The 26,981-nt window shown below is 34.7% G+C and overlaps 3 protein-coding genes across 6 annotated transcripts; 2 read left to right on the forward strand and 1 right to left on the reverse strand.

Annotated features, from left to right (window-relative positions):
* Positions 1 to 5,136: 5,136 nt before the first annotated feature.
* Positions 5,137 to 13,410, reverse strand: LOC111784388 (metal tolerance protein 1). The gene is made up of 2 exons (XM_023665095.2): positions 13,268 to 13,410; positions 5,137 to 6,520 (listed from the first exon to the last, which is right to left on the reverse strand). The coding sequence occupies exons 1-2, from the start codon at positions 13,280 to 13,282 to the stop codon at positions 5,270 to 5,272; spliced, it is 1,266 nt and encodes a 421-aa protein (XP_023520863.2). The 5' UTR covers positions 13,283 to 13,410; the 3' UTR covers positions 5,137 to 5,269.
* Positions 13,411 to 18,320: 4,910 nt separating this feature from the next.
* LOC111784396 (B-box zinc finger protein 24) lies at positions 18,321 to 21,421 on the forward strand. Of its 2 annotated transcripts, none has more exons than XM_023665106.2 (3): positions 18,321 to 18,924; positions 19,643 to 19,942; positions 20,947 to 21,421. In XM_023665106.2, the coding sequence occupies exons 1-3, from the start codon at positions 18,742 to 18,744 to the stop codon at positions 21,172 to 21,174; spliced, it is 711 nt and encodes a 236-aa protein (XP_023520874.1). In that variant the 5' UTR covers positions 18,321 to 18,741; the 3' UTR covers positions 21,175 to 21,421. The 2 variants fall into 2 exon arrangements, with proteins under 2 accessions (XP_023520874.1, XP_023520873.1); XM_023665105.2 differs by having other exon boundaries at positions 18,327 to 18,924; positions 20,944 to 21,421.
* A 3,853-nt stretch (positions 21,422 to 25,274) lies between these two features.
* RBL13 (RHOMBOID-like protein 13) lies at positions 25,275 to 26,980 on the forward strand. 3 transcript variants are annotated; one of them, XM_087128864.1, is made up of 2 exons: positions 25,275 to 25,371; positions 25,486 to 26,980. In XM_087128864.1, the coding sequence occupies exon 2, from the start codon at positions 25,841 to 25,843 to the stop codon at positions 26,654 to 26,656; it is 816 nt and encodes a 271-aa protein (XP_086984990.1). In that variant the 5' UTR covers positions 25,275 to 25,371; positions 25,486 to 25,840; the 3' UTR covers positions 26,657 to 26,980. The 3 variants fall into 3 exon arrangements, with proteins under 3 accessions (XP_086984990.1, XP_023520866.1, XP_023520865.1); XM_023665098.2 differs by having other exon boundaries at positions 25,287 to 25,485; positions 25,816 to 26,980; XM_023665097.2 differs by having other exon boundaries at positions 25,302 to 25,371; positions 25,816 to 26,980.
* The last annotated feature ends 1 nt before the right edge of the window (position 26,981 follows it).

Raw genomic sequence — 26,981 nt, forward strand, 5'->3', positions numbered from 1 at the left:
TATTTGTTTGATCATTTCTTGTTTTATTTTGATGTTATTTCATAATTAATTTATCTTGATTGTCTTGAATAGCTCGCTACAATAAGAATTGTTTTATCCATGTATTAGCTTACCTCTATGTGGAATAAACACGAGTGTTCCTGAGTGTAAAATCAGTGAGTTGAGTGTGTGAGATCCTAAGCATATTTAACTATTGTTTGTACAATCATGAACCAAGACGAGGAAAATGGAGGGGAGATCAATGAGTTAATTGAATAAATCCATAAGAAAGATGAGGAATTGGAAGATGAGAGTCATTTGACACTTATTACAAGAAGACTTCTTAAAACTCAAGATACTGAGAATGATGTTGATGATCAAAGAGACAACTTGTTCCACACGCGGTGTTTAGTCAAGGGGACTCCATGTAGTCTTGTCATTGATAGTGGAAGTTGCACCAATAGTAAGTACCATGTTGATCAAAAGGTTGCAAATTTCAACCCAACACCATACTAAACCTTACAAGTTTCAATGGCTCAATGATAGTGGTACAATGAAAGTAGTTTCCCAAGCTTTAATATCTTTTACTTCGGAAAATATAAATATGAAGTTCTCTGTGATGTGTTACCAATGCGAAGTTCTCTGTGATGTGTTACCAATGCTTGTTGGAGACATATTGTTTGGTCGACCTTGCCAATTTGATAGGAAGGTCATGTATGATGGTTATTTGAATAGGTATTCTTTTATAAAATATGGTAGAAAAAATTATTCTTGTACCTTTGAGTTCTGTCAATGTATTTGCTAATCAACTGAAGTTTGAGGAAAAAATTTTGAAAGAAAGGCAATAATTAAGTGAAAAAATAGAGAAAAAAAAAAGAAAAAAATTGTGAAAAGAAGAATGAAAAAAAAAATGTAATTGAAAAAGAAAGGAAGTGAGTTATTTGGCTAGAGTTGGAGAGGTGAGAAAGGCACTGTTTTCACAAAATATCATCTTTGTACAGGAAAGGATGTTGGATCTCTAACTATAACAACTTGGTTTTGCCTGGTGTATTTCAATCTCTTTTACATGAATTTGAACATAAAATAGACTTCACGGCTGTCATTATTAATAAGTCAGCTGTCATTATTAATAAGTCAGCTTATAGAGTCAATCCTACTGAGACTAAAGAAATTCAAAGGCAAGTGGGAGAGAAGTGGAAAAGCTCATGGAGAAGGGCTATTTACAAGAAAGTTTGAGTCCATGTTCTGTATCAATCTTATTGGAGCCAAAAAAAAAAAAAAGATGAAACTTGGTGCACGCTTGAACAATAGAGTCATCAACAAAATCACAAAGTATCAACATCCTATTCCTAGGCGATATGCTTGATGAATTGCATGGTTAATGTCTACTTATAAAGATTTTTTTTTAGATATCATCAAATTAGAATGTGGAGGAAATGAATGGAAAACAACTCTCAAAATTAGATGTGGATTGTATGAATGTCTTGTTATGCCTTCTGGGTTAACTAATGCTACTACCACTACATTTATGTGTGAATAATATTTCGAGAAAATATCTAGGAGAGCAGTTTATTTTGATGATATTTTAATTTATTTTAAAACTTTACCTAAATGTGGAGCATAACGGTTTTGATTATATTTAGAAAAGAGAAATTTTATGCTAATTTTAGTAAGTGTAGTTTTTGGGGTTAACTTTTCAGATCTGTACATCATCCCATTAGAGTGCAGTGAGTAAATGAATGGAAACAACTTTCAAAATTAAGTGTATGAATGGCTTGTTATGCCTTCTGGTTAACTAATGCTACTCCCAGTACATTGATGTACTAACTAATGCTACTACTAGTACATTGATGTGCGAATAATATTTCGAGAGAATATCTAGGAAATCAATTTATTTTGATGATATTTTAATTTATTCTAAGACTTTACCGAAAAATGTGGGCATGACGGTTTTTATTATATTTAGAAAAGAGAAATTTTATTTGCATTAAAAGAAGAGTTAACTTTTGAGATCTATCAAATTAGAATGCAGGAAATAATGGAAACATATGAATGGTGAGAGGAAATGAATGGAAAACAACGTTGAATGGAAAACAACTTTCAAAATTAAGTGTAAATTGTATGAATAGTGCCTTTTGCGTTAACTAATGCTACTATGCTAATAATATTCCTAGATACGCAGTTTATTTTGATGATATTTTAATTTATGTTAAAAATGTGGAGCACGCACTCTTTTGATTGCTAATTTTAGTAAGAGTTTATTTTGATGATATTTTAATTTATGTTAAAAATGTGGAGCACGCACTCTTTTGATTGCTAATTTTAGTAAGTGTAGTTTTTGCATGGGAAGAAAGTTAACTTTGTTGACTCCATATTAGTAAAGAATGGAGTGAAATATATAAAGAGAAAGCTTAAGTCCTAACTCAGTACTTTCATGGGTTAGCTAGCTTTCTACCAGAGATTCAAAAAGATTTTAACACCATAGCTACACCATTGAATGACTTAATGAAAACGAATGTTGTTTTTAAATAGAGAAATGTAAGAGAATGCATTCAATGAGTTTAAGAAGAAATTAACCAATATACCATTACTTGTCTTGCCTCACTCTGATAAAACTTTTGAAATCGAGTGTGATGTAAATGGTTTAAACATAGGTGTTGTTTTGATGCACGATAGAAAACCCTCCCTCTGTATTTTAGTGAAAAAACTAAATGGGGCAGCATTGAACTATCTACCTATGATAAAGAATTGTTTGTTTTAGTTTGCACGTTACAGTACTTATGGCCTAAAGAATTTGTGATCCACTCTGATCATGAAAGCTTGAAGTCTCTTAAGGGTAAAAGCAAACTGAATCGTAGGCATGCAAAGTGGGTAGAGTTTATTGAAATATTTTCGTATGTCATCAAATATAAGCAAGGCATGTATAATATGGTAGCTGATGCATTATGTAGAAGGTAAATCTCTTTAGTTCTGTTAGTACAAAAATTCTTGAACTTAAACATATCAAAGAATTATATAGAGATGATCAAAACTTTTGAACTATTTATACATCTTGTCTTGCCAAAAAAAAAAAAAAAAAAAAAAAAAAAAAAAAACTATGGAGGATTATTATTATGTGTTTTATGAATCTTTATTTGAGAAAAAATAAGCTTTGTGTTCCTAACTGCTTTATAAGATATTGTTTTTAAGAGAAACACATGGTGGTAGCGGACATTTCGGGATTTATAAAACTTATAATATGTTGCATGAACACTTCTTTTGGCCGAAAATGAAGCATGATGTTCATAAGTTTGTAGCCGATGTTTTAAAGGCAAAGAAACTAAATCTAGATCACAACTAAACAGATTGTATACTCCTTTGAATGTATGTAACGAACCTTGGACTAATATTTCTATGGATTTTGTACTTGATTTGGAGCACACTAAATAAAGTAAAGATAGTATTTTTATTGTGGTAAATAGATTTAGTAAAATGACTTATTTTATTGTATAATGCAAAATATGTTGCTGATTTATTCTTGAGGAGAGTAGTAAGATTACATGGAATCTCTAGAATAATTATTAAGGATAGAAATGTTAAATTTTTAAGTCACTTCCGGAAAGTATTGTGGGGGTAATTAGGTACTAAATTGTTGTTTTCAATTCTATGACATCCTCAGACTCGTGGACAAACTGAGGTGATTAATAGAACATTAGGAGCCTTGCTTAGGGCTATTATTTCTAAGAATATTAAGTCTGGGAACGAATGTTTGTCATTTACAGAGTTCGTATATAATAAAACAATTCATAGTACCACTCATTGTTCTCTTTTTGAAGTTGTTTATGAATTTAATCCACTCATGCCTCTTGATTTGCTTCTTATTCCTTCTAATATTTTTGTGAGTGAAGCAGTCACAAGTAAAGTTGATTGGATCAAAACATTTCATTCACATTGCACCAAGAGGTGAAGGAGAGAATTGAGGAACAAAATTTCAAAGTTGCTTCGAGAATTAACAAAGGATGGAAGGAAGTATTTTTCAACCCGGTATTTTCGCAAGGAGCGATTCCCATCTCAAAGGAAAACAAAGTTCCATCCAAGATGGGATGACCATTATCAAGTTCTTGAAAGAATTAATAACGATGCCTATAAAATTGATCTTCCGGGAGAACTTTCAGTACATTCTATTTTCAATGTTGCTGACTTGAGTCCTTTTGATGTACATGATGATTTTTTTGATTCAAGGACGAATCATTTTAAAGAGGGGGAAGATGATAAGGATCACGGTGTTCCAAATCTTCCAACGTGACCTATTACATGATCCAAGACCAAGAAAATTCAACAAGCATACGTTCTTCATATACAAAGTTAAATAGGCTCGGTTCAACCATTATTTCATATGTTACAAGTTGATTTGATTGAGGAATGACCATTTTGAGCTTCAAAAGTTGCTATAAATTGTACTTGATTAATAAGTTGTGAGAAAACTTTATTTAACATTTTTAAGTTTCTTTAGGGAAGAGATTATAAATACCCACAAACTATTATGTAAAAGATAGATTTTGGAGGAATGAAATTGAGATATCGGTTAGATTGCATGTGAGTCATTCAATAAGCCTTTATCAAGTTCGATGGTAGAATGACTCAATTTAAAATAGGATTTCAAATCTTACTTTTACATCTTTGATCTTAAAGGTAATATAATTTAGGATGACTCAATTTAGAATAGGATTCCAAATCTTACTTTTACATCTTTGATCTTAAAGGTAATATAATTCTACCGTTATCTCTTGGTTAATCCGAATTTTGTATTCGGAGGTGTTAATTTCTTTGATTCGAGGCTGGTTAATCCAAATTTTGTATTCGGAGGTGTTAATTTCTTTGATTCGAGGCTTCTTGCTTCAACAAAAACTTGAATCGTTGGGCTGACGATTATGGTTACCTTATCAATTTGGTATCAGACCCTACATTACATCTTTGAAACTTGGAAACTTGGATGGTTGCTTACCCTAGAATTATCTTTCATTTTTCAAATTGAGAACCATTTGTATTTGTAGGAACCACTATTTTGTTTTTCAAATGGAGAGAACCACTATCAATATCGAAGACACGTACAACTATACAAGTGCCCAAGTCGTCTTCCTCCGTTGCTATTTTAATATCAAGTTGTACAAGCACATCTAAACGATCATAATAAACTTTCATTCAATAGTAACTCATTTTCCTTCTTATGAGATAGAAGAGGATGAAAAAGAAACCAAGATGAACACATTTAATACTTGAGAATCCAAAACAGATCCCTACTACCATTTATCTACTGACGCTCTATCTGAATGGTGACATGGCTTATGTTGTACTCTCTTCTAATATAATCAATAACCTTATCCAGTACCATGTCTGCATTAGCCTCCGGCTTTATTATAACATGGCATGCCAATAGAATCTTCCCAACAGTTATGGCCCAGATGTGCAGTTCATGTATTGCAACTACCTCATCCATCTCGCACAAACCCTTCTCGAGCTTTGTTGCGTCAATCTCTCGCGGCGTGCTCTCCATTAGTACCTCCAGGATATTTCGAAGCATTTGAATTGTTGTGCACAGCACAATTGCAGAGAAAATCAGGGTGCATATCAGATCAAGAATCTTGTATTCGGGTTTATACCATATGATTGCCCCGCCGATCATCACCCCAATGCTTTGGATCGAATCTCCGAGTACATGAAGATAAGCCCCTTGTACATTTATATTTCGTTGCTTCTTTTGCATCTTGATAACCTTTGGTGAATGACTTCTTCCATCTTCACAGCAACCCTCAAGCAAGGGTGTAGTTACTGGTTCCTTGTGAGCATGATGATCGCTGGCAGCTCCCTTTCCTCCTTCATGGTGGTGGTGGTGGTGCGTAGTAATACTTATCCCATGATGATGCCCATGACCTTCACCGCCATGTTCATGTTTGCCATGACCATGGTCATGCTCGCCATGTCCATGACTGTGACCATGAGAATGGGCATGACCATGTTCGTGACCTAGCAGCAGAGCCATACCTATGTTAACAACTAACCCGAATGCAGACACAGCGAACATGAGCAACCCCTTGACTTCACCCGGACCATTGATAAGTCGGACAATAGCTTCGTAAACAAGGATTCCAGCAAGAAGCCAGATCATTTGAATGGAAACGAGAGCACCAAGAATTTCGATGCGGAAGAAGCCATATGACTGACGTGGAGTTGCCTCCCAACCAGAGGCCCAGAGTGAGAACAAAGAAATGGCAAAAGCAGCAACATCTGACAACAAATGAGCAGCATCAGTCAATATTGCAAGACTGTTTGCTTTAATACCTCCCACTACTTCTACACTCATAAAAACAATGCAGAGAACAACTGCTATGAAAAGCTTCCGCATGGATGCAGCTCGCTCCTTTGCATCATTTGAACTATTTTTTGCATCAGAAAATCCACAAGAGGGTGCATCCCCACAAATTTTACTTCCCACAATGCTAGGCCCTACAGCTTGCACATCCCCACATACTTCAATTATGTGACCATGATCTTGCACTTCCATCTGAGATTCAATAAGAAAAGATGTTAAAAGGAGAACTCAAAGATATCGAAATAAAAATATGAAACACAAACTAACGAGCTAAAACAATCATATTTACATGGATAGGCTCATAGGCAAGGGCATAAAATCTCGGTTCTGAATAGTATTCTTAATCCTACAAGAATTTAAGATGAGAACGATGCCTACTACATGTATAACTTAACAATGCATCATGATTCATTTAGCTCATGATAAGACTAATATGTCTTCTCAACTTTTTAAGGCAGCTGAAAGGATGATCAATTCCATCACATATATAAACCTAACATTCCATCCCTTACCCCATCAATCCAAAGTAACTTAAAACAAATCCTTAGTAATTTTAAAATAAAATAAAATAAATTCACCCACAAACCATTGCAAAGGGATTTCAAGTGTAAAAACACAGGTAAAGATTTGAGAAAAAAAAATGTGAGAAACGTGATACAAATCAAACGCATTCAGAACAATCAGTCAGGAAATTTGAACTACAAAAACATAAAGTCACTGAAAATCATACTTTCAAAATCAATTCAACATGCCAAAGAACTTCATTAGGCAGAAGGCAGTTCGAAAGGAACTTGGTGCTTCGGATCATGCAAATAAGTTATCCATTTCCGATTTCCAATAAAAAAGACGGGGAGATCTATAGGAAAGATACAAACACATCCTTCACAAGCAATGCATTTGAAAGGATCCAACAGTAGAAACACTCTTATGCAATTAAGTTTTCATAACGATATTGGTTAGTTACACGGAAACTAATGCAAACTATATACATGGGATACCATAATCGTGAAATGTACTTTATTTTAACAACCATTGACCAATGTAATTTGCAGCGCATATTGTTTGTTGATCAAAATTCATTAACCTAGTTACTATCTCAAAATAATTTTATGCAGTTATTAAGTCAGCACTAAAGTAGAATCAAATATCATTTGCTTCAAATGCCAGAATTTGGGAAGGGAAATGAACAGGAAGAAGGGTCCGTTTTCTCATTGGACTAACAGCACCATAAAAAAACTAGGTAAACATGTAATTCTAACAATTTTTTTATATTTATGAGTGTCTAGGCCAACTTGGACATACCTGGACTATTCTCACAGGATAATTGTCTAACCCTAGTACATCCCTCCCCAAACACAGCACTCGCATGAGGAAAACAATCAATGTACTGACAGAAACAGAAATTTTAACCGACCAACAAGCGTAGAGGACAGGTGAGAAGAATAATGATGGAAATTGGAAATGCATAAAGATGAACATAGCAAACATTGCATGATTCCTTAGTAAACTCACAATTCTCTATTAAAAGAAACTTTGGAGCAAGGATATTCAGTTTCCTGCATAAAGAGCATTGCAATAGTAAAATAGAATTTTACAATATTCAATTCACTAGAAGGGATTTGCAGTTGGAGAATCAATAAGTTTACGTTCAAAATCCAAATTAAAGCAATCTACATGGAGTTTGTTGTATTCCCTAGTAGACAACTCTCCTAATAAAATTATCATCTCCTATAAAGGCATAGAAGTTTAAGACTACTGGGTGAGCTACTCTTCAGCTGATCAAACTACAAAGCTCAATGTTAATAATCTACTCTACCCCCCTTTTATAAAATCCTACCCTTATAGTTTATGTAACATATTCTTTAGTTATTATAGAGTATCATTTTTGAGAAAAAAAAAAAAGAAAAAAAAAGAAGAAGAAGAAGAAATAAAAGAGGTAGCAGCTAAATTCTTTTTTTTTTTTTTTTTTTTTCCATCCTCAGGCATTCAGATCAAGAAAGAATTACATAAATCTCATTATATTAGAGGCAGAACTTCATTAAAAATGCAAACAAAGAGAGTAATTTTCAGCAACGACAAAGAATAAAAGAACAACTAAATCAGAATTTAAGGAACAAGGAAAAAAGTATCATAACAAAATAACAATAAAGAAACTCAAAGGCCAAAACCTAACATTATTACTCGATCAAATCAACAAAGCAACCAATGTAAACCAAATACTCTCCGACAAACGACCTATCGTGGCAATTCATGTTAGAGATAAGAAAAAATAATAACTCAGGAAAAAAAATGAAAAATACAACACCCAATACGATTATCCAAAAAGGGATTGCGGACGAATATCTGAAGAATCCCCAAAAGCCTAAGCATCAGCAAAACGAAATTGATTCCATATGATAAAATAAATAGACAAGAGCACAAAAAAGAACACCCAGAGGAAAAGCGAGAGACCTTAGTAAAATGTTGATATACCCTGAAAAAGGAAGAGAATAGGCAAAAAGGGTACAGCTAAAATGAGTGCAAAGAAATATGGAGGTGTCAGACTTTTTGGGTTTCTTGTAGGCACACTGTGTGAGATTAAACAATAACTTGATTTCACCTTTAATATTTTGGAAGGAGAAAACCAAATATATATTGCGGAAGGAAGCATAGTATATTTATTAAGAAAATTCTTAAATCCCCCTTTTTTTCATTTTCTTTTCTCTCTCTCTTTTTTTTTTTTTTTTTTTTTTTTTTTCTGTTCTGCTTGAAAAATGTTGGAAATTTGAAATGATGCCTTTACTTTTTCTCATTCTAATAAACTTTTATAGGCACTTTCATTGCCTTTTTCCCCCAAAAAAATCTAAAATGATAGCCAAGCATTGATATATATAAAAGAGGTTCATGATTCTATTTGGTCTAACAGATATCAATCACACTTCCCTTTAAAAGTCCATAGGAAAATAGGTACTCATTATAGTAAAAAAAAAAAAAAAAAAAAGAAAGAAAGAAAGAAAGGAAAAGGAATCAGCATGCGCTATTGATAGAGTGAGCAAGAAAGAACATCTACAAAGCACAGATACAAACATAAGACACAAATATAAAACACGGTATAGACTAGGCGACACGTCATTTTTTATTTTTTTTAATTTAGGATATAAATATGGCAAGGACACATTTATTAAACTATATATTGTTTTTATACAAAAATAGGAAATTCGACGTGAAATGAGTTTATGTATCTATATGCTTAGAAAAATGGTTTGATGTATTTCACTATCAAAAAGAAACATGACTACTTAACAAGTGTTCAATGCATGTCGAACAAATGTTGGACCTATTTTCACTTGGCATAACTAGTATCTAATAACACATCTATTGCACTATCAAGCCTGATACATAAGGAAGAAGTGTTGGAGTGTCCAAGTTGTCAGCACGGACATGTTAGCCAAACTAAAGTATTCTAGCTTCTAAGGAGAACATTCAACAAGATCAATGACTCTAGAGCCAAATCTTTACAAAAGTTGGGAATGATTCAATGAAGAGCCAATTTGAGAGAGGTTCAACCATTCTCTCCAGAGGATCATATTGTCTTAATCAGAGAGCAATTTGACTAAGCTAATCTTTTGTTTTTTTTTTTTTTTTTCTTTTTTTTTCCTTCCTTGAAAATGGCATGGTCTATTTGGCACGTACCATGCTCCTTACTTATTGACATTACATATGAGAATAATTATTTACCGTGTCCCACTTTGTCTTTAACGTGATCAGAGATAGGACCAATACTTAGTTTTGGGAGGTTAGGAGATTGGGGATAGACCCCGTGTCCTTTGTTTCCCCATTTATATCAATTGTCTTCATCGACAAATCATACAACAAACTCTATTCTCTCTCTAGCTGAGACTCCAGTTCTCCTTCTTCGGGTTTGTCTTCCATTGACTAATAGAGAAATGACAGATGTGTTGGCTTTGTTATCCTGCAGACTTTTGTTTCATGCTTCATATAGGGGATGTCCGTCTATGAGTCCTAGCCCCCTAGAAAAGCTTATTTTGCAGCTCCTTTTGTTGTATGGCTAGCCCCTCTCAGTCAAAGGACTATTTTTTCCTCCATGTGGAAGGTTAGTTATTTGTGTTGCAAGTTATGCATGGAAGATTTTGCACCTTAGATCAAAGGTCAACCAGTTCCTATTTGGTTAGGCTTCTTTGTTGTATGCTTTGCAAGAGGGCCAGGAGGATCTTAATTATTACTTTGGTGGTGTGATTTCCCAAAGTTGTTTGGGGTGGTTTCCTTAAGGTTTTCAGTTTTAACTTTGTTAGCTTGTAAAATTGGTACTCATTATAGTAAAAAAAAAAAAAAAAAAAAAAAAAAAAAAAAAAAAAAAGAAAGAAAGAAAGAAAAGAAAAGGAATCAGCATGCGCTATTGATAGAGTGAGCAAGAAAGAACATCTACAAAGCACAGATACAAATATAATACACGGTATAGACTAGGCGACACGTCATTTTTTATTTTTTTTAATTTAGGATATAAATATGGCAAGGACACATTTATTAAACTATATATTGTTTTTATACAAAAATAGGAAATTCGACGTGAAATGAGTTTATGTATCTATATGCTTAGAAAAATGGTTTGATGTATTTCACTATCAAAAAGAAAAATGACTACTTAACAAGTGTTCAATGCATGTCTAACAAATGTTGGACCTATTTTCACTTGGCATAACTAGTATCTAATAACACATCTATTGCACTATCAAGCCTGATACATAAGGAAGAAGTGTTGGAGTGTCCAAGTTGTCAGCACGGACATGTTAGCCAAACTAAAGTATTCTAGCTTCTAAGGAGAACATTCAACAAGATCAATGACTCTAGAGCCAAATCTTTACAAAAGTTGGGAATGATTCAATGAAGAGCCAATTTGAGAGAGGTTCAACCATTCTCTCCAGAGGATCATATTGTCTTAATCAGAGAGCAATTTGACTAAGCTAATCTTTTTTTTTTTTTTTTTTCCTTCCTTGTAAATGGCATGGTCTATTTGGCACGTACCATGCTCCTTACTTATTGACATTACATATGAGAATAATTATTTACTGTGTCCCACTTTGTCTTTAACGTGATCAGAGATAGGACCAATACTTAGTTTTGGGAGGTTAGGAGATTGGGGATAGACCCTCATGTCCTTTGTTTCCCCATTTATATCAATTGTCTTCATCGACAAATCATACAACAAACTCTATTCTCTCTCTAGCTGAGACTCCAGTTCTCCTTCTTCGGGTTTGTCTTCCATTGACTAATAGAGAAATGACAGATGTGTTGGCTTTGTTATCCTGCAGACTTTTGTTTCATGCTTCATATAGGGGATGTCCGTCTATGAGTCCTAGCCCCCTAGAAAAGCTTATTTTGCAGCTCCTTTTGTTGTATGGCTAGCCCCTCTCAGTCAAAGGACTATTTTTTCCTCCATGTGGAAGGTTAGTTATTTGTGTTGCAAGTTATGCATGGAAGATTTTGCACCTTAGATCAAAGGTCAACCAGTTCCTATTTGGTTAGGCTTCTTTGTTGTATGCTTTGCAAGAGGGCCAGGAGGATCTTAATTATTACTTTGGTGGTGTGATTTCCCAAAGTTGTTTGGGGTGGTTTCCTTAAGGTTTTCAGTTTTAACTTTGTTAGCTTGTAAAATTGTAGGAAGAAGACCGTGGAGCTTCTTCTTTACTTGCCTTTATGTGTGAAATGGCTGTTTTCTGTGGCAAGCCTGTCTATTCCCTTTTGTGGAGTTTTTTTATGTGAGAGAACAATAGAATCTTCAGATGACTATATTGATCTATTCCCTAATTATTTGCTCGACCTTATAATATGGGATCAGAGCCCTTATTCATATTTTCAGACCTGGCTTCCCCTTGGTGAAATTCTCTTCTTTTTTTGTATGTCCTTGTATTTTTCATTTTTTTCTCAGTGAAAGTTCAACTGATCATTAAAAATATTACATTTCTTGTTATCTAAAAAAGAACGAAAAAACTTGTTGATAACTATTTATAGTTTAAATAGAATTTAGTACATATAACAACAAGCTGAATGAGACCTCCCTCTCTAGAAAAATATTTAAGGCACATTAGATGTGGAATTCTATGGTTCTTATGAATCGAGAAGCTATTAACAAGGTGAAATGGTAAAACTGCGAAGGCAATCAATAGCCAGTGGAAGAAACCACAATAATACAAATCTCGAAACAGGATCTTTACGAAGCATTATGATGAAACACACACCTTAAGAAGGGAATAAACGGTTAAACAAAACAGCATACAACTGACAAAACAAAAGGGAAGTAAACAAAACACTGTTAAATTACACTGCTAAGAGAACACATATTATGAATGTAACAGAAACCAATCCCTAAATTCACGATTGGGTTGCTCAATCATAATTCCGTACACATGTTAGACAAAATCATAGCCAAATCAGTAAAAATCCAAAAGATAAACCAAAAGAGCTCCGACATAAGGGATATATATATATCTAGAGCAGCAGTAGCAACGCAAGAAGTGTAAACAAAGGTAAAAATTGTCAACTTTCCGACCCAGAAAACGGATTGTATTTGATTATATGAATACGGAAAAAGAAAATCTAAATAAAGAATAATGTATGAGGAGAAAACGCCAAAAACAAAAAGGAAAAAGGGTTATTGAATATCATTTACACAGAACACAGAAACGGGAATAAATTATCTGAAGCATACACAGTTATACGATCAAACCCAAGGCCATGTAATCGGAAACTTGCAAGTGAAAATCGATTATTATTCCATGCATCAGTTTTGAATTCAAGAATCAAAAATGGTCGTTGGAGATTCAAACTACGAAAATTCAAAATATTCGTTGGAAGAATGCGAGGCACAGAAAGAAAGAGCGCAAAATCGAAATGAATCGGTGGAAAAGAAAGGCGAACAGAGCTTAATCGAAGAAAGATTACCTCTCTCTTTTGCATGTGCGGCCAACTTGAGAGGAGATGAAAGCCCTGAAAACAAAACCACAGAAACGTCAAGAAAAGAAGAGGCGAAAGGGAGAAAGTGAGTTGAGCCTTAAAAATAACAATCAAACAAAACAAAAATGAATAAATAAATAAATAAAGTAGCCTTTTTATTTATTTATTTATTTATTTATTTATTTATTTATTCATTTTTGTTTGGTTATATTCTTTTTTTTTTTCTTTTTTTTTTTTTTACCTCATTTTTAACACATGCATGTATGTAATGCTCGACCGACAATATTTTAATTTTTTTTTTTTTCTCTCACTAATATATAAAATATATAAATAGACTTTCTCTTTCAGGTGTTTGTATGTTACCCATCAAAGTTGGGGAGCGTTCGAGAGCTGCATAATTAAAGATGACATCATTCTCGGGAGTCAATTCGTCTAATCTTTTGTATTTCATTTTGCAATAAAGTCGTGCGATTATAGAGGACGGGTAGATCCAAGTCAGTTTTTATTTTGTTTTCCTTATATTTTTCATGCTTATGTAGCCTTTGTCACGTATTTCTTTTGGGTACTAATATATGTAACTATTTCACTCATATTCGTGTTTTATATACGTGGCTTCAGTCCCTCTTAAAGAAAGAGGATGTTATAGATTACTCCTCCAATCATTCATTATACAAACATGTACATTTACGATATATTATTTCTGTTTTATATTTTTTTTCGGCTGATTCTAATTATGAGTGTATGGTAGCCCATAAGCAAGCCTAAGGAGTAAGTTAAAAGCTGACCTAGTGAATTCATGCACATGTATATGAATCATGCGTAGAGAAATATTATGCATCTAGCTACACTCAGAAATGAAAATAGAGTCCCGATCATGAAATAGGGTCCCATAAGTCATGTTGAATGTAGTATGACTTGATTATTGTATGTGGCTCGGAGAAGAATGAGTCATTTAATGAAATACTCATTTTTTTCCTAGGTAAAGACAGGAGATCTTTGGTCGGATGTTGGTTTTTGCGGGGACCATGGAAGACTATTTTTTCATCGATACTTTTCGTAGAGGTGTACATGGGTCAGGTCGGATTGGGTTGAGGGATTTTCTTGGACCAATCTAAAAGTTTAGGATGGTTGGATCGGTATCCCAACTCAATCTTTAATTTTTGGGTTGGGTTTGAGTTGGGCTGTTAGGTTGTTCAAAAAAAATTTAGTTTAATGAAGAACCGGCGATGAAACTGCAAACTAGAGCTGAAATGAAGAAGAACGAAAGTGCGAAATTAAGTAGCAAATAAGTGAGATTTTCATGTCAATCTTGATGAGGTAAGTCGAAAGGTGAGTAGCAAAGAATGAAAGAATTAGAAGACTGATGTACTTATACAGTGTATTGCTCTATGGATGTCGGGCTTCTAAAGCGACACATCGCTGGTCATGATATGCATGTAATAACGATCCAGTCTCACATACACTAGAATTATGGTCGTTACAATAACTAATTTTGTGAGAAATGCATTGGAGATTTAATAGGATCTTTCATCATCAAAACAAGTGTAGCACAAGGTAACTAACACCCGAATCTTGACCTCAATATCATTGTTAATTTATTTCATCGCATTTTGTTATTATTTTCATTGTGTCGGTCTATTTTCATTCATATATACCCAACAAATCTGTGTTCGTACAAGTTACTATTTAGTGCACACGAAAAAAAAGTTGTGATTTTGAATGCATTGGTTTATACGTATATCCTCCTAGGTATTACTTACTCACAGTTAGTTTAAACTTTGTGTGTTGGATGACAAAAGTTTACGTCTTTTCTTTTTCGTTGTCTCATTCTTGTATTATTTCGACTACCTTTCACCCATTTTCACATGATCACACACAAAGTTTTATAACTTTAATTTACAAATGTAAATAATATAAGCTAAAATCGAGATAATGTCCAAATCAGTACAACAAAAAGTTCATAATCTATTAAATATTTTTAGAGTTTAGAGATCGAATGAAGAATAAGAGAGAGAAGATGCAAGGGGACATATAAGTGAAGACACCGGAATGGAAAACTTCACGACTAGTAGAATTTATTTATAGCTGATTTCAATTAATTACAAATCAAATAAATTCTGTAATGTCGGTTGGTGAGGAGAACAAACCACCGTGTATAAGGGTGTGGAAATCTTCCCCTACCAGTGTTTTAAAGTCTTGAGTGGAAGCTCGAAAGGGAAAGCCTAAAGAGGACAATATTTGCTCGCGGTGGATCTGGGTCGTTATAAATTCAATCCATAACTAAACATCGGACTCTACCATGTATAAGGGTGTGGAAACCTTCCCCTACCACACGCGTTTTAAGCCTTGAGAGGAAGCCTGAAAGGAAAAGTCCAAAAAGGACAATATCTGCTAGCGGTGGATTTGGGTCGTTACAAATTCAATCCATAACTAAACATCAAACTCTACCATGTATAAGGGTGTGAAAACCATCCCTTACCACACGCGTTTTAAAGCTTTAAGGGGAAGCCCGAAAGGGAAAGCTCAAAAAGAACAATATCTGCTAGCGGTTACAAATTCAATCCATAACTAAACATCAGACTCTACCGCTTGACGAAAAGTTCTTAAATCTCGAACACAAATTTTGAGGTTAAAGTTATAACATTATCGGGAACAAAAGATTCCATTTCTTTTTCAAGTTAGCATATAAAAAGATTCCATTTCTTTTTTCTTTTGCTATATCATTTTCCTCTTAATTTCTTGCACTTCCTTTATTGTGGATAAGCATCCTACAACTTATATGCTACCTTTGTTCTCTTTCATTCATCATTCAAATACTATCAATTTATTTATTATCTTAATCGAGTAATTTCATAATATCAAGTTTTGTATAAATAATCGAGTCAGACATAAATCATGTGATACGCGAGTAAGAAAGAGATACATGAATAAACCGAAACTATATTCGAATGAAAGCAAACCTTAGGATACAACGACTAAAAAAGATTTAAAAGAGTTGAAAGTTACTATCTATGTCAACAAGTTGCATCTTCCTTTTTAGTGACTCAATTATAAGAACTCTAAGGTTAAACGTGCTTTGCTTTTAAAAGTGAGGATTAAATGACGTGATCATGTGAGCATATCGGAGCCATCACGTGCCAAATATGAACTCTGAATCTTGATCCATTTAAGAATATTATGTAGCTGGTTTGTGGGAATAGTCTCTACTTTTAGAACCTTAAGGTTAAGTAATGTGACCGTATGATCATGTTGCAAAGGAACGTCGAGGCTATCCCGAATCTAAATTCTGAATCGTGACCATATCGTAAGAAAATGTTGAAGTTATCTAGTGCCGAATTTAGATTCCGATTCCATAATTTATTAAAGTTATAGCTTAAAGAAATTTTGTAGTGGGCAGCAAAGTTGGGCACCACACTTGGCAAGTGGGAAACAAAATGGATAAGGATTCCAAGATATTTTGTGTTTTGGACCAAGATTCCCCAAAAAGTAGAATCAACTAACGGAAAGAAAGATTGAGCCACCAATTTTCATATTTTAACTTTAATTTAAATTTAATTTCTATAATTTTTAAAAGTTTTATTATATTCTCGTTTATAATTTCTATAATAGAAAGACGTTACATGATTTGGTTGCCACCCTTTCATCCACATTTGTCTTAGAATGGAACTGCCGTGAAAGGTAATCCAATTGAACTTTTAGGTCACACACCCTTAATTGGTCCTATACCTAGCTCGACAATACTGAAACTAGAGTGGAAAGGGAAATGGAAGCTTTGTAGATGTCGTACCAACTACTATTGGCTTGGACGCTACCTTTGTCTTCCTAGGTTGTTGTGGTGGTCTTCTAGGTCCCTTAGGGTGGCTTGGTAGCTTTGACGTGGATTCATGTCTCCAGGGTTCTATATTATGAGTCATTTATTCTAGCTTGATCGAAGAGCATTAGGGACTACTGGAGGCATTCCGTCTTAGGTCATCATCTAGCCAAATTGTCTCTAACACCCTAGTCTTATTATGTTATTGCTACTTATACTCTATAGGGAGATCACACACTCAACCATCTGGAACTAATATTCATTAAATCACGTTTCGATTTCGGATTCAAAGCTAGTTATGGCCAAAATTTCCTCATTTTTCTTCTTTTGTGATTTTTTTTACCTCTATTTGTGGCCGATTTTTTGCCACTTTTGATCGATTTTCGACCCTTTTGATGTCAATTCATAATAATATTTCCTAGAACACAAAAGTTTTTGGTATTTATACTTCTAATCCAAATCGAGATAACTAACCAAATTGGTGCAAATTGACAAGCAAACAAAAAAAAAAAAAATTGAAAATATGGTTTCTCCAAACGACAATCATTCCTTTATCGATACGTGTGAATGCATATGTTTGCGTATATTATTGTAAACAACCAAACAAATTTTTTGCACCCATCTTGGAAAATGTAATGAACCAAGTGGAGCCTTATAGTTAAACTCAATCACGAGATAATCGATCCAACTAATGTAGCTAATCAAGTTAGAAACTCTACAAAAGTTATTCATTTAGCGAGAAAAAAAAAAAAAAAAAAAAAAAACTTTAACAACATATGCTTATCGAATAGTTGAAGAATTAAATCTATACTTTCATACTTGAAATACAAGCGGCGGTCGATTCTATGGACTACCTTCCCTTCTTAAGAGTCAGTGATTCCTTAAGATTTTTCAGATATGGAGAAGGATGTAATATAAGGGATTCACAAAAGTCATGGATGAACATGCTATATCTCGGTTAAGTACGTTCCACCAACCGAGAATGCTAAGTTCAAGAATAAAAGAGCAAGAGAACGAAGAGCGAGGAAACCCAAGGAAATTTTAGCACCAAGCACAAACAAAAGATGTCCCACCACCTCTTTTCCATATTATGATTAAAGAAAAGAAAGAAGAACTCGTTTTGATTTTGGCAAGTTCATGAACCTTCCGAAGAAAATTCATATAAACTTATCAGTAATGGAAGTTTCATAGCATATAAGGTAGGCCTAATTATGTAAATTTTTTTTAAGATGGTTTATCTCTAGACAAGGAATGTCTTAGCCTTCCAAATTCCTCAGCCACACACCAATCAAGCTCCACACCCACACACCAATCAAGCTCCACAGCCACACAAATGGCCTCCACTCCTTTCCGCCTTGTTGTCTTCACCATCTTTCTTCATCTTCATTTCCCAAAATCTCTGCCCTTCCTCTTTTCTCTTCAATCCTCCACCATATACTTCCTCTTTCTCTATCCCCTTCCTTCCCGATTTTTCTTCTCTTCGATTCTCTCTTGGATTTATCCGGCGGCAGTGTTTTACCGGCACTGCGGTGCTTTGAGTTGCTGCTTTTCCTCCGAATTTCGTGGAGTTGATGATCTTGGAGTAGGAAACGGGAGAAGAGGGATTTCCGGGAATCTATTCTGAATCGCGGTGGTAATCTGGAGTGTGAAGATGAAAATACAGTGTGATGTTTGTGAGAAAGCTCCTGCTACTGTGATTTGTTGTGCGGATGAAGCGGCGCTTTGTGCGAAATGCGATGTTGAAGTTCATGCTGCGAATAAGCTTGCGAGTAAACACCAGAGGCTTCTCCTTCAGTGCCTCTCCACCAAGCTCCCCAAATGCGATATATGCCAAGTAATTTCGATCTTTTGATGCTCTACTTTTGATTTATTGCTCGTTTATTTGCTAGTTTCGTTCATCTCATGGTGTTTGGTATGATATAATGAGTGTAGATTAGCGATTTCGGGAGCGTCGATGAGTATCTCAATAGCATTTACTTAAATCACTACTAAATCCAAAGGTTTAAGTTTATTTGTGAGATTGAAATTTAGTAAGAGCCTCAACAAGTGAAAGAAGTTTGAACACAGGATCTTCAGTCTTTACTTCAATTTTAGTAACAGGGATTCGGATTTAGAATCTTTGATACCGATGCCATGTTAATTTATCTCTATACTAAAAGATTTAAGCTTATAAGTTATGGCAAATTTTTTCTTAAACATATGACATGATATGATATCAATTCAAGTCTAGTCATTTCACTGCGTGGTTGCTGTTGCCTAGATAATCATTTCCTCTGGTATCTGATTAATTAACTCTCCTGGATTGCCAGTTTATGCTAATGAGATTGATTTTTGAACGGCTTCAAGATCCAGAATTGGTATTTGTTTTGAATAACCAAGAAAATCAAATACGTAATCATACTTTGTTCTTATGATACTTTGATTGTTATAAATCATCATTGTTTGTTAGATTCAAGTAGTTTAATTGTAGAGAGTCGGTATTGAAATATTCAAATTTCGCTTGAGGGATGTCGTTCGGTATGCTGAGTGTTCTATATCTCATTCGGTATCAGGACAAGGCGGCTTTCATTTTCTGTGTTGAAGACAGAGCACTATTTTGTCAAGATTGTGATGAACCAATTCACTCAACTGGTAGTCTTTCAGCAAACCACCAGAGGTTCCTAGCCACTGGAATCAGAGTGGCTATGAGCTCAAGTTGCATGAAGGACGTCGACAAGGTGAAGATGGAACCTCCGAATCCGAAGAACCCTCAGGTTCCTGCTAAAATTCCTCCACAACAAGTTCCTAACTTCTCATCCCCATGGGCTGTTGATGACTTTCTCCACTTCTCTGATCTTGAGTCCTCTGACAAGGTAAAGAAAAGCTAGATACTTCACCTTCTACGCATCCATTTGTTTGTTTTTTGTTGATCATACTGCAACAAAGGAAGTGAGCTTTTTGTTCTTCTTTGGATGAAAAATAGTGGAGATGAAGTGAAATGTAGTTTATACCAACATCTCCTGTTTAATTAATTCTACATATTTAGAAACCATAACCTTTTGAACCTTCCTGCATATGTTCAGAGGTACTCTGGCATTTTCTCCCAAAGATGAAACTAGTTTAGCATAAAGTTTCTAAGCATTTGTAACGGCCAGCCACTGCTAGCACATATTGTCCTCTTTGGCCTTTCCCTTTCAAGCTTCCCCTCAAGGTTTTTAAAACTCTGTCGGCTAATGAGAGGTTTTCACACCCGTATAAGGAATGTTTTGTTCTCCTCCCCAAACTAGATGTTGGATCTTACAATCCACCCCCTTCTGGACCCAGTGTCCTCGCTGATACTCGTTCCATTCTCCGATCAATGTGGGACCCCCAATCCACCCCCTTCAGGGCTCAACCTTCTTGCTGTCACATCGCCTTGTGTCTGGCTCTGATACCATTTGTAACGGCCCAAGCCCATTGCTATTGGATATTGTCTTTTCTAGGCTTTCTTTTCCTTTCGGGCTTTCCCTCAAAGTTTTTAAAACGCATCTGTTAGGGAGAGGTTTTCACACCCTTATAAAAATTGATTCATTCGGATCTCACAACATCTGTTAGTTTAAATTCATATCGTGCACCGTTTTCCAAAATTTGGTTATTCTGATGCAAAACTGTATTTCCAATGGGAAGCGGAATCTCCAAAACAATAATAGAACATTGGCTGGCTTTAGTTTGGATCCATGCCTTGTAGTTTCTTTAGAGATTTCTGTTCCTTACCGTTTCTAACACAGAGGCAAACTTTTCACGAAGAATTGCATTACATCACTTGATTTATAGTTACTTCTTGAAATCATGATTATTGGGTTGTCACACTTATCCCCAAGTTTCATTACTGCAGCAGAAAGAACAACTAGAGTTTGGGGAGTTAGAATGGCTAGCAGAAATGGGCCTCTTTGGCGAGCAGGTTCCTGAAGAAGCTTTAGCTGCTGCTGAAGTTCCGGAGCTTCCTACTTCACACGCAGGTAGTGCATTCACATGCAGACCGACGAAGTCGAGCACGTCATACAAAAAGCCCAGGATCGAGATGGTAGACGATGAGGAGTTTTTTACAGTTCCTGATCTTGGATGAACCAAGAAATGCACAGATGTTGAATTGGTATGCCTGTGAAAAATAGAGTTTATAATCTTACAAAATGTTTATGTATAGTATTATCGACATGGACATCTGATAGTATGCGTTATAGTAGTTTGCTCTGATCTTGTGGCTAGAATATTCGTTCAGTCTTTGTAACATTTTCTTTTGCTTTTGTACCTTATTTATTACCTTATTATAACTTTTGGATCTTATATGAAAAATATAAAATTATATTAAAGAATGGTGACTCATGCTGTAAAGATTAAAAGGGTTGTTTGTTTAAAGCTTTGTTTGATATGTTTGGAATCATAATATATATATATTTTTTTTCTGTTATTACTTTATTTAATTTTAGATAATTAATGTTTGTTAAATTATTAAATAATTTTAACTAATTTAATATCTACCATATTTTAGATTTTTGAGTTTAGTCTGTCATCAAATTTAATAATTATATTCAAATAAATTATTTTAATAAATTTATATAAACTTTTGATTGCAAATATTTACTTAATACAAACTTATATTACAATCAGATTAATTCTATATAACTATTGTAACTTATTACTAAAAAAATAAAAAATAATTATATGTTTTATTACTAATTTTAATTTTAAATCGAACCAATTAATTATGTTTTAAAGACATGATAAACTAATGAATGAGCTAATTAAAATTAGTGCTAATAAATAAATAATTATAATTATTCAAAAGCCACTAACTCTAATTAAGATATTTTTAGCTAATTAATTAATAATTTAGTAAATAACTAATTCATTTATTTAATAAATTTTTATGTCCAAATGAATTAAAATATATATTTAAATAAATCACTATTGATTTATTGTAATTAAATAATTAAATATATTAATTTTGGTAAATCAACAAGGGGACTTTAAATCATGGATTTAGTTTTCCGTCCAATGCATGTTTGACACTCCTGCCCTCTTGGGCATGTTTATATCTATTAACGAAATATTTGATAAATATCGTGTAACGTTAAGAATGGTTGGAATTCCACGTTGACTAATTACGAGTATGGATATATAAGTGAAAGACACCAAAAACAAAGTCGAAGGTTCGCTCTCAACATGTTGTAAAATTTTTGTTATCATTACCAAGTAGAAAAGGTACTCACCAAAAGATTATGATATTGGCAAATTCCTTCAAGCGAGACGTTCGTCTATCTCGATCCTTATAGCTCCATAACTTATTTACTTCGATTATGTAGCTTAGTTTCCATCTGATCTTCTAGTACAGATAATTTTCAATGTTTATCTTTCATAAACTGAAATTTGATCCATCAAACTTCTCAATTTCAACCTTTGAGCTTTTCATCTTCCCAGGTTGTGGTGAATTTTGCATAGCTCTGATATCAGTTGTTAAGACAGCACAACAACTCACACTCGATATAGATGAACACAAAGAATATGAGAGAGAAAATGCAATGAGAAATATCAAATTTAGGTTTATATTAATGACTTTAAATATATATATAGTAATAGAGAATACAGAGAAGGCAAGAAGGTGCATCTTCAAAACACTACGTAGATATATATATATATATATATATATATATATATATATATGGTTCAATTTACTATATATATATATATAGTATAGGTATATGCTATATATAACTATCTACCATATATATATATAACTTTACCAGATATAGTCATTTACTATCCATGTCATTTACCATATACACGGACTCCATAACTTAACACTCCTCTCTAATTCCCATCCAATGATAAGTTAACCTCAAGTCAATCTTAGAGAATATTGACACCTTAAACTAGTTAAACAAGTCATTTATTACGGACAGAGAGTACTTATTCTTGATAATGACCTTATTTTACTCCCTCTAATATATGCACAAACATTTAGATCCATATTTCTTCTTACAAACTACACGGGAGCTCCCCAAGATGATATGTTAGGTCATATGTAGACTTATTTAGCAACACCTTCAACTATTCTTTTAGTTCCTTTATTTCCACGGGTGCCATTCTATAGGGTGCTTTTGAGATCAATGTGATTCCTAGTTCAAGCTCAATTCCAAAGTTGTGGTACTAAAGATATTGTTCGTTGTACTTTGTTGATATTCGTGACACTAGCTAGAAACATCCATGCATCGTAGCTAATCATCTTCTTGGCTTTCAAGAAGGTAATAACTTTAATGGTACTCTTGGAACTAATCCCTTGTACGTGAAGCTCTCCCCTGTCGAGGGTCTAAAGGTTACTACTCAAGCATTAAGTGTATCAAATCGTAGTTTTCATCTAGTCGGCTCATCATTAGGGTAATCTCGAAGTCTTGCATACTCAGGACAATTTGTGTTGCCTTTAGGACTCATCTTAAAACTGTCACACTATCTTACTTAACTTTACGAGTGACCAACAACAACTTGTCCACAAGTGTGGAAATTAATAGGGTGATTTATAAAGCTCTAGTTCTTAGTGAACATGTTCAATCTATCTCTTAGAGATTAAAGAGTGCATGGAACTAGAATCAAACAACACAAATGCTAAATGATCAAAGATGGGCACCGTACCTATTACCACTGTGTCGGACTCATCTGCCTTCTTAGTCATAGTCGTAGGGGCTATTGCTGGGCTATGTTGCTGAGCTTCCCAACCTCTCAGTTTTACATTACCAATGGGTTGGTGGGTTGGCGTCTTGATTTTTTTGGTATTGACACTCTGCAGCTTTGTGGCCTGACTAGCCACATCCAAAATACTCTATTGTGCTAGCAGGCACGTTCATGTTTCTCTACCTCATCTAGTGTCTGACCATAATTACCTAAATGTCCGTGAAAATGTCGGTCAAACCTAGAGCAGTTCCTATCTGATCTCCTCCTTTAACTTGAGGAAGCTTGAACCATCTCTGTCTGCTTTCCCTCATGCATGTGCATGTCCATTAGGGTAGCAACGCAACATTGCAATCGGAGGAAGCTTGGACTGTCACAAAGCTCTAGACCTTGTCTCTGAGACCCTAGATAATATAATTTGTCTTCTTCTTCTCTATGGCTACGATGTCTAAAGCAAATTTGGCCAACCTGTTAAACTCCATATTGTACTCCTCATCCGTTCTATCTCCCTACTTCATAGCTAGAATCTCATTTTTGTATTTGGCAAGAACAAGATACTATTTCAGGAAATATGCCTCTTTAAACTGGGACGAAATCACTAGCCCTCTATCAAGACTGAGCATCTTCTACGTCTTATCTTCTAGCATATACATGTCACAGTGCACCTATTACTTTTCTGAGCCGTTCATATATTGGAAGGTTGTCTCTATGACCTCTAACCATGCTTTAGCTGCTACTTGATCTACTTTCTCACTGTCGAAAGATGGTGAGTTGTACTTCTAGAAGTCCCTCGCATAATTGGATCTATTGTCATTCCTCTTGATTTCTTGGGGACCGAAATTGTCTAACTGGCTACCATGATTTGTAACAGTTGGCTGGTCTGGGTCTCCAATGTAAACCTCATAAATGACTATAAGGACTTTAGCATGGAAGTCACAATAGGCTATGTCGGTGGCACCTCTGGGGTAGGCATTGACACCTAAAGGCTCTCCCTCATTGCCTCTTGAGGTTTGATCATTTCAACCTCAGAGATCTTCTTTGTAGTGCCAACTGCCACCTTCTTTCTACTCCTTTTAGGTATTACCCGTCAATCGATCCTTCTCTTAGGAGCCATGGTCTATTAAAAGACAATAAACTCATCCTAACACGTCAATTAATCGAGAAAATGAAAATTGAAGTACGATCTCATGAGACTTAACCACTGTTCAAATTTTGACTTACTTACCGAGTCAAAACTAGGCATGTCGTAGCGCTAGGGCACAGTGAATGTACGACTCTCTACCTAGACAAGTCTACAACATCTAAAACTCGATTGCTTTAATACTAATTTAACTGAAACGTTCTAAAATATACGTAATAAATAGAAAATAGTCGTAAATTCTCACTGGATCAAAATTAAAATATAAGGAAATGACTAATAAATCCAATGAAGCATGCCTAAATGGATATGACACGATATGAACTTAAGAAATAAATAAATAAATGAGTATTAAGAATGTTAATATGAGGAATAAGAAAAGGTGAAATAAAGGGAGAAATGCACATTTGGGAGCAAGCCAAGTCTTCCAGAGCCTTCACGAACATGAATGTGTGCTCCCAAGTAAGAAATTTCCCGAAACCCTAATTTTCCTCCTTTCCTCGAATCATTCACCCTCGATAGTACAATCTGAATCTTCGCATTCGCTTATTGCTCAACTCTCCAATTTCCGATCAGGTTCTCCTCTGTCGCAGATTTGAATTTCTTCTCACCGACAGAAATTTCTCGAGTGGTGCCTTTTATTTCTTGGATATTGTTCTGTTTTGATTTTATCGTTCTGTTCTCGATCTAGTTGCCTTTCAGTCTCTTAATTTCGTGATTGGGCTTCGATGAAGAAATTGTGAAATTGTGAAATTGCGAGAATTTTTTTTTTTTTTTTTTTTTTGATCTGATATACTTCAAGAAGTTACTTAATGGCTGGTACTAAATCTTTGTTCATTTTCTGATTCTGATGAAGAAATTTCAGTCTCTGTATGAGTAGTATTGATTTAGGAATTGTGTAAACAGGGGAGTTTTGAAGGGCAATTTTCAGATGGGGAGGCCTTTATTTTACGAGATTCTTGAAAAACCAGCCACAAGTGGGATTATAGGGATTTGCTGTGCTATATGGTTTTACATTCAGAAGAAAAACATTGGATATTCACATGTGGGGCTGAGTTATGAAACTGCCATGGAAGGACACCATTGGAGGATAATAACTTCTGCCTTTTCTCATATAAGTGTTATTCATTTGGTTTTCAACATGAGTGCTCTTTGGAGTCTTGGGGTCTTAGAACAGCTTGGGCATATGGGCTTAGGTGTTGCATATTATCTCCACTACACTCTTGTTCTGGTCATACTCTCTGGTATCCTAGTGTTAGGAATGTACCATCTCTTAATTCAAAAGTTTAAGCTCGAATACTTTCGACGAGTTACCGCTGTTGGATATTCTTGTGTTGTTTTCGGGTGGATGACTATACTTTCTATGAAGCAACCATCTTCGAAGTTGGAACTCTTTGGCTTCCTTTCGCTACCCATCAGCTTTGCACCATTTGAATCACTGATCTTCACTTCCATTATTGTCCCACAAGCAAGTTTTCTTGGACATCTATCTGGAATAATTGTTGGATATGCTATAGCTTGGGGTTTGATCCACGGAATGAATAACTTCTGGGCACTTTCCATGCTAGGATGGGTTGTTCTTGTCTTTATATTTAGCTTGAAGAAATCTAACACCTACGACTTCGACTTTCTGGAGATTGAATCTGTGACGGACCCTTCATTGCCGTCTGTTCGATTTCTTTCAGCTGGAAATGGTAGGACCTTGCAGATGAATGCATTGCCAACAGGAGATGTCGAGATTGTATGAATTTTTAGGAGTCATTTGCATACTTAAGATGTTGAAGTTGACCATTGAATCCTGTTGTTTGTGCCAGGATAATATATTCGGTCTCGAGATGCCCTCTGTTTGAGATCTGTTCAAGTTAGCAAGGCTTTATCATGATTACTGGTGTGCAATTCTTCCATTCTTTGGGATTGAATTGACTGGGGATTATCGGTTGTATGGATTAACAACAATGGTCCAGCCAAGAAGTTATACAGAAATTTAATTTGTCATTCACATATGTATCATAATTTGCATTGCTTGAGGCTGAAATTTCATCTTTGCTTATTTATTTAATTTATTTATTTAT

The sequence above is a fragment of the Cucurbita pepo genome, chromosome 12, assembly GCF_057944985.1.
Source record: "Cucurbita pepo subsp. pepo isolate OVF chromosome 12, ASM5794498v1, whole genome shotgun sequence".
Classification (NCBI taxonomy): Eukaryota; Viridiplantae; Streptophyta; class Magnoliopsida; order Cucurbitales; family Cucurbitaceae; genus Cucurbita; species Cucurbita pepo.